This window comes from Apium graveolens, chromosome 3 (assembly GCF_009905375.1).
Source record: "Apium graveolens cultivar Ventura chromosome 3, ASM990537v1, whole genome shotgun sequence".
Lineage (NCBI taxonomy): Eukaryota > Viridiplantae > Streptophyta > Magnoliopsida > Apiales > Apiaceae > Apium > Apium graveolens.
In genome coordinates, this window is record NC_133649.1 from 239,268,798 (window position 1) to 239,277,636 (window position 8,839).

At 36.2% G+C, this 8,839-nt stretch overlaps 1 protein-coding gene across 1 annotated transcript; it reads right to left on the reverse strand.

Annotated features, from left to right (window-relative positions):
- Nucleotides 1-463: 463 nt before the first annotated feature.
- LOC141714908 (uncharacterized) lies at nucleotides 464-4,588 on the reverse strand. The gene is made up of 5 exons (XM_074518403.1): nucleotides 3,499-4,588; nucleotides 3,026-3,408; nucleotides 2,553-2,938; nucleotides 2,146-2,454; nucleotides 464-1,259 (listed from the first exon to the last, which is right to left on the reverse strand). The coding sequence occupies exons 1-5, from the start codon at nucleotides 4,586-4,588 to the stop codon at nucleotides 464-466; spliced, it is 2,964 nt and encodes a 987-aa protein (XP_074374504.1).
- Between the last annotated feature and the right edge of the window lie 4,251 nt (nucleotides 4,589-8,839).

An 8,839-nucleotide genomic window follows, 5' to 3' on the forward strand; every position in this document is an offset into this window, starting at 1 on the left:
TCACATCCATCTGATATACCTTGAAGTTTGTATGTGAAGCATAGGCCAAGAACATTCTGATGGCTTCAAGTCTAGCCACTGGTGCAAAAGTTTCGTCATAATCTATTCCTTCTTCTTGAGAGTAACCTTTTGCTACCAGTCTTGCCTTGTTTCTTGTCACTGTACCATCTTCATCCAGTTTGTTTCTGAATACCCACTTAGTGCCAATCACTAATTTATTCTTTGGTCGGGGTACTAGTTTCCAAACTTTTTGTCTCTCGAACTGATTGAGTTCCTCTTGCATAGCAATCACCCAATCTGGATCTTCAAGAGCTTCATCCACTTTCTTAGGTTCCATTTGAGAAAGAAACCCAGAATACAGACATTCATTTATAGTGGCTCTTCTGGTTTGAACTCTGGAATTTGGATCACCAATGATTAAATCTTCAGGATGAGATTTATTCCACTTTGTAGCTCTAGGCAATTATGCTCTTGATGATTCAGTATTACTATTATTATTGTGAGTTCTATCTCCAGATCCATGCTCTTGTCCTGCTCCCCCTGAATTGTTGCCATCTTGACCTGAAGAATCTGATGATTGAGAATCAGCTCCAGATGTTGTTTCACTAGTCACATTTGATGTGCCACTAGCATCTTGACTATCTCCTCCATTATCATCTGAGTCTGAATCATCATTATGATCATTCTGAGGATCATCTCCATTATTGTCTTCATTTGGCACAATTTCAGGTTCATTCTCATTATCAGAAAAATCTTCTACATTCATAGACTCATCATCATCTTCTTTCTGAACACTTGAGGGTTTGGTGTCATCAAATGTTACATTTAGGCTTTCCACAACCTTCTGATCATCAACCATGAATACCCTGTAAGCCTTTGACTCTAATGAGTAACCCAGAAAAATTTCTTCTTCAGCTTTGGCATCAAACTTGCCAATCTGCTTATTATCTTTAAGGACATAGCATTTTCCTCCAAATACATGAAAGTATTTGACAGATGGTTTCTTGTTTGCCATCAGCTTATATGGAGTCTTCTCATACATTCTGTTAATCAGGGTTCTGTTCTGAGTATAGCATACAGTGCTGATAGCTTCAGCCCAAAAGTACGTAGGAAGATTTGCTTCATTCAACATAGTTCTAGCAGCTTCAACCAAAGTACAATTTTTCCTTTCAACTACCTCATTTTGCTGAGGAGTCCTTGGTGCTGAGTACTGTCTTGAGATGCCCTTTTCCACACAGAAGTCATTTAACTTTGCATTCCTGAATTATGTTCCATTGTTAGACCTTATGCATCTCACAAGCACTCCAGCTTCTACTTCAATCTTCTTGATATGATCAATAATCATGTCAGGTGCTTCATCCTTTGAATGCAATAATAACACCCATATATATGTAGAAAAATCATCCACTATCACTAATCCATATTTCTTTCTTGACATAGACATGACATTCATTGGTCCAAACAAATCCATGTGAATGAGTTGTAGTGGTTCAGCTATAACAGATACTGTCTTCTTCTTGTGTGATGCTTTCTTTGATTTTCCTTTTTCACATGCTTCACATAGCCCTTCAGGGGTGAATTCCATCTTAGGTAATCCTCTCACCAACTCTCTTTTCACTAGAGAATTCATTGTCTTGAAATTCAAGTGGGAGAGCTTCCTATGCCATAGCCAGCTGTCATTTGCAGATGCTTTACTGTAGAAGCACATTACTTGACCATCTTCTGCAGAATTCCAGTCAGCTACAAACAGATCACCTTTTCTTACTCCATTGAGAGAAAGCCTTTCATTCTTCTGATTAGTGATCAAACACTTCTCCTTCTTGAACAACACATCACATCCTTTGTCACAGAATTGACTTATGCTTAGAAGATTATGCATAAGACCATCAACCAGAGAGATTTCTTCTATGATGACATTTCCAATTTCCAAACAGCCATATCCCGTTGTATAACCTTTGTTGTCATCTCCAAAGGTAACCACTGGGCCAGCTTTCTCAACCACCTTTGATAGCAGGGCTCTATCTCCAGCCATATGCCTCGAACATCCACTGTCCAGAATTTACATGACCTTATTCTTCTTTATGCCCTGTATACAAAGGAGATTAAGATTTCTTTGGTACCCAAACCATGTTGGGTCTAGGGTACTTAGGAACATATGCATATCTAGCAGATTTCTTAACATTCTTGACAGATTCAGCATGCTTTATATTATCATTGACTGCGTCCTTAACACCCTTGGAAGGACCATTAGCTTTGCTTTTGGTCTTGATGAAGGTAGCCTCTTTCCTAGCACTAGGAGGGCTTGCAGTCTTTGACTTACTCTTGTTCTTATGCATATGATTATCATGATCATGGCATGCATTGTGTGAGTGTGTGTAATCAAGATACGTTTTTATGAATGAAACAACACATGACATGCAAGCAAGCTTATCACACTTGGAAGATTTAGGAACACTAGGCATGGTATGCATATTAACATTTTTTACTTTGTCCACTTTAACCTTTTTACATGCATGAGATAGGTGTCCAGTGGATCCACAGTTATTACACACCTTTCTAGGCCATCCTTTCCTGTTCTGCCATTTCTCTTCTTACTAGATTTAGTGGTGGAACTAAAACCTAGTCCTGCAGTAGTTTGTTCACTTTCAGGGGATGCTTCTTTATCAGATTTCTTAGCATTTTTATCTTTTATTTTTTCAAGATCTTCAACAAGCATCTCATGATGAATGAACAAATTCTCCTCATCAAAAGGTTCAGAAGATGCCTTCTTGAACAAAGGTTTCTTAGCATTCTTCATAACATGTGGTGTATCAAGTGGATTAACAACTTTTATTACAAGTTCATTATCCACCACATGTTTCTTACTAGATTTCCTAAGTTCATCATAATCTAGTCCAATTCCAAGTTTTCCACTTACAACTTGACTAGATATGAGTTCCTTTGCAAGATTAGCAGAATTAGCATAAGCCTAAAGCTTAGTTTCTAATTCCTTTATCTTCTCATCCTTTCCTTCTATAGTCTCAACATGTTTCTTATCTATAAGTTCCAGATATTGATTTCTTGTTTTAAGCTCTTCTATAGCAACATTGGTGAGAACTAGCTTATCATTTTCAGTTTTGATCTTTTCTAGTTCTTTCTTTAAGTCACTAGCAGTACCTTCTGAACATCTTAGGGATAAGCAACAATTCCTATATCTTAACCTAAGCACATTATAGTTTTCAGCACATAACTTGTCACTACATTCTACATTAGGTCTATCATAGGAAAGTTTATCAGAATATACTTGAGCAAGTTCTTTAAAAGCTATACAGTCAGCATTATCATAAATTTTAGCAGGGGGTGATATAGATTCCTGAGGAATTGATTCTACCATCAATGCAAGATTTCCATATTCTTCCTCTTCATCATCTGTATCATCCCAGCTTTTTCCTTCAGCAATGTAGGACTTGACTGGATACTTTTTGGATTTCCCTGAATCTCTTTTCTGAACCCCTTTGCCCTTGTCTTTTGATTGTTGAGGCTTCCTGCATTCACTGGCAAAGTGTCCAACCTCATCACAGTTATAGCATTTGAATTTGTTTCTGCCTACCATTCCAGTTTTATATCCAGAACTGGAGTATGAGTTGGATCTCTGCCCTGAGCTACTACTCCCTGAGCCCCTGAAACCTTTCTTCCTTCTGAATCTCATATTGCTGAACATCGCTGCTAGATTTGCCATTGTGGGATCTTCCATTTGTTTTAATTCTTCCATGGTGTAGTAGTCACTAAGATCCCCAGTCAGATTTCCATCATCCAATTCAGCCTCAAAAAGCACATTTGTTTGAGACTTGGCCTTCTCAACAGTGATATCCAGGTCTTCATGCTTGCTTGCAACCAGTGTAGTTGTTCTCAGCAACTCAGCATTTTTGGCATCACTAGATTTGTTTCCATATATGATCCTCTTCTGGTCTAACTCCATCTCATGAGTCTTCATTCTTCCATACACCTTTTCCAGTTTCATGGTCTTGAAGTCCACTCGTTCACGAACTGTTTCTGCCTTGTTGTCGAGATGTGAAGGCAGTGTCAACAAAAACTTTATGTTGATTTCATGTTGTGCATACTTCTTTCCATGAAGACTTATTTCATTTAACAGCCTATTTAGTCTTTCATAAACTGAGGTTACACCTTCACCCGGGAGAGACCTGAAGGCTTCATATTGAGTAGTTAACATGTCTAGGCGATTCTCTCTCACATCTTCAGTACCTTCCATTAACAGTTCAATTGTGTCCCACATGTGTTTGCCACTTTCACAAACAAGAATTTGGTGACACATGTCAGAGTCCATGGCATCTATCAATATCAGTTGCAGACTGATATCTAGGGCAACCAATTCCTTTTCCTTTGCAGTCCAGTCAGATTTTGGTTTAGGAATGGTACGTCGTTCATTATCAGGATCAACCATTTCAGGTATGTGTGGGCCGTCATTCAGAATTTCCATGTAATCAGGGTTTCCAGCCTTGAGATAGAGAATTATCTTTTTCTTCCATAGATTGTAATTTTCTTTGTCAAACTTTGGTACCTTAATACTTCCAACTTTTTGAGAACTCATGATTAAATTATTTAAGATTCAAAAATTTCAAGAAATAGAAAATTTTGAAAATTAAAAAATCTGCAAGAATGAACTTGTTTTGGTCTAAACTTCGGGATCTTGATTTGTATGTCAATCAAACTTGTAATAACCCCCAAAATTTTCAACTTTTTGTAACCCTTATGAATAGTGTTTTAGCTGAATGAGAAAACTTTTCATGCCACACTATGTAGGGGTTCTGTTTTGGATATTCTGAGATTTTATTAGTACTCTATATGGTATATAAGTGTATGTAAAGATCGTCAGAATCCAATTCCGAACACTTTGATTTTTCCCGGAAATCCACTAGATACGGAAAGAATTGAGTATAAGGTAACAGGATAAAAAGGATTTAAATTAAAGGATTATAAGAGAGGATCATAAAAGGAATATAATATATTGAGAAAGGTTAAGGGAACCTAAGTAATAAGATCCCGGGTATGATCCCTCAAACGATAAACGAAAACGAAAGTTAAGCGAACCGTATAACAGATCAGCGGTCATTAGGCAAACAATTAGGAAGTTAATCAAAGAGATTAGTGGGGATGATGTCACCCAACCAATGAGAAGAGGACAAGGAGGGAAAGATGACATCACAGCATGACATAGGCATGACATGGGAAGGAAGGAGATGTGGTGGATTATTAACCACACAAAATCAAGGGCAAATAGGTAATTTACTAAAACAAAAACAAAACCAAATCAACCAAGCCAAATAATTCATTCTTCATCCAAAACAAAAAGAAACCAAGGCATTATTTTCTTCATTTGCTCTCGGCTTTTTACTATTTCAAAGGCAAGAAAATTCAAAATCCAAGATCAAAGCTTCCTAAATTGGTGAGTTAATTCCCTAATCATCCTTACGCATAGTTATGGCTATATCATGAGTTTAAGCCTTCAATTCTTTCTCAATCTTCTTCAATAAATCAATGAAGAAGACAATGAATAGTGTTTTCAAGGTTTTTAACTTGAATTTTTCTTGTTTTCCTTTAAGATCCAAGCATCCCTAAGACTTCTCAAGGCTTCTTAAGGCTCCCTAGCTACTCCCACCACTTCAAGGAAGGTATATCATCTCCAAACCCTAGCTTTAATTTGTATATTAGGTTGAATATGGTTGTGAGGGTAAAGAGTAGCTTGAAACTTGTTTGTTTAATAGTTTGGGTTGGAATGGTGGTGGTTGATTTGTTGAAATCTTAAGAGTTGGTTAAAGAATGTAGTATAGTTTAAATTCAAGTTTTGGGATTAAGTAAATTGTTTATAATGAGTTGATTTGGGGCTGTTGTAATGTAGTTTAGATGGAGGTTTGATTGGGTTGTGAATTGGAGTTGAAATTGTGGTTGTTGGAATTGGTTTAAATTTGGGAAATCGCGTAAACATAGCCGTCGTAACGTCCGATTTTCTTTAGACTGCTTTTGTGCATAACATTAGGACCCGAGAACCCCCTGCTAGATTTTTACCATTGCCATGTTTAGATAGTTCGTGTTACGAGCTTCGTTTTGATATGTAGTTCGTTCGATTCCGATGCACGGTTTAGGAGAAACGACCGTTTCAAGTAACGGTATTTCGCGAACGAAACTTTTCCCCTCGCCTTACTTTAAAACATAGGTTAAAGACCAAAAAGGGTTAATTAGTGTATGAAACAATTATGATAAGTGTGTTAGTCAGTTGGTAAGATACTCGCGAAGGAATCGCTTTAAAACTCGTAATGGTTAATTTATTAAAAATGGTGGAGCCGAGGGTACTCGAGTGACTTAAGAGAATCAGTAAGCGCAAAGCGAGCGTTAGAGTCTAATTTGGTTAGAGTATAGAATTACAAGGGACTTTGGTTTAATTCCAACTTACTTGTTGTTTATAGGTTACCAGACTCGTCCCGAGCCATTCGTGACCCCCAGTCGCTCAGGCAAGTTTTCTACCCGTATAACTGTTGTTGTGATGTATATGTGTATATGCATGATCTTGCGATAAATGCATATTTGTTGTTAGCAAGTTCTTGCGATATATTGTAGCATGTGATATCGTATATATGCATGCTTGTTTCATATTCTTGGATTATATATCTGTTGGTTAAAATGCTTACAGTTGCATAATACCTATGCTAGAGATAAGCGGTATTGAGTTTACCCTTAGTATAGGGGATCAAAAGGTGAACATATTTCTAAACCGGGAGTCGATGTTCCTGAGTATAATATATATATTTTTATATATATATGGTTATAGTTTTCAAAACTATTAATCGAATAAGGTTTATTCGATAACTTTAACTTTATTTTATTATTGAATATTATTTCGAATATTCATCCGAGGACTTATGACTCCTTTATTTTATTATTGAATATTATTTCGAATATTCATTCGAGGGCTTATGACTCAGTTATATTATTAATGATTATTAATTGAAAATTCATTTGAGGATGTATGACTCCGTTATTTTATTTAATGAATATTATTTATAATATTCATTCGAGGTATTATGACTCCGCTTATTATTTAATAATATTCTTTATTTTATTAAAGAATAATGTTTCGATAATCAAACTTATTTTCGATTATTCAAATAAAGATAGTACTTTCATATAAGTATATCTTTGGTTATTTAATACTCATTTCAAGTATAAGTCTTACAACTTCTACTTCAATTATTTGTATAAAGACTATTCTTTATGGGAATATTATTTAAATAATAATATTCAGACATTTTCTAAATATATTGGGACTGATTTACTTCATTAAATCAGCATTACTCCAAACACTCTTTAAAGTGTTTTCGAGTCTTCAAAATGATTTTTAAAAGTTAGAGCGGATCCCAAAACTCATTTTTATATTTAAGATCTTCCTTTTAAAAAGGGGATTTAAATGCTCGCTCAAAACCTGAGGGATCCGGCTCTATGGTGTATTTTATATTCGCAACAAGGTTGCAGTTTTGGTAAATGAATTGATTACTTACCCAACGTTCGGGAAGTAAGTCCATCTATCGAGTCGGCATAAGCAACATGGGCTCAGTGGGCGTCCATGATAGTGTAAGTGGCTCAGTGGGAGTTCCATCAAATGCATAAGTGGCTGAGTGGCAGTCCAGCATAAGGTCCTATTGCGACCAGGGTGATGACCAGTGGGGAATTCATCCATCTACTAGTAGAAAAGGTTACTTATTGGTATCTTTGCCTGATCAACAAGATATCAGGTTTATGCCAAAATTCTTTCCTTTCCAAATTTATTGGATACTGAAATTCTGTTCATACTTTACATGACAGAGGTTTTCAGGAAACGTATGTATATATATAGGTGTATATATATCGGGACTTAATGAAGTATATCATAACTTCATTTCCTTCAAAATATTTCAAAGATTTAATCTATTCAAATCTTGTCGTGTACTCTCATATATGTGATGAACTGTTGAAAGCTCATTATACTTTGAACATTGGTAGTTCAAGTAGCTTTATAAATGATATAAGTATAGTGAAGTATTTGGTAACTTCTTCCCTTGTTTTTGCTTATATCCAGTAAGTACTTATCTTACACATGATAAAAGATTCTAGTAGGTATCCAATTAGATACTTGTATTATTGTTACCACTATATATTATCTTGCGAGCTGTAAGGCTCACTCTTACTTTATTTCTTCATCACACAACAACAGTTAGGAAAGATGGCCAGACTCCAGCAGACCCAGCGCAAGCGCGTGGGAAGCGTCCCGCGTCTTCCCGTTGATGTTTTAGCTGCTATAGCTGCAGAGGTAGATCTATTGGTAGATCAGGCATTCTATTTTTGAGAATCAAATTATGTATAATTATAACTTGTGGCAGATAATGGCAATTAACTGTAAATTTATCAAGTAATCATTTTGGGTTGTAATAACTTTTAATTGTGGATTCAAGGACTTGTACTTATTTCAATTTCCTCTCTGAGACTATAACGGGTTATGGTGTGTGTTAGTGTGGGGTCACAGCATAAGGTTATTTATTATTAATTAAGTGAAGTGATATTGTGGAAAGAAAGACCGTGACGACCCAGATCCCTGACCCCGGATCTGGGGGTGTTATAGAAATGGTATCAGAGCTAAGCGTTATAAACCTCAGAGATGATGCGACGATATAATAATAAACTCACAAAGATAATAAGAACTCTTGCCAAGTTCATGGTCGGACTACTTAAAGTAATGCTGACAGTTAAAACCCTTACGGGAACCCTTATAAGTATCATGATAGTAACTTAGCTCGTTTAATGTGTAGGCGCC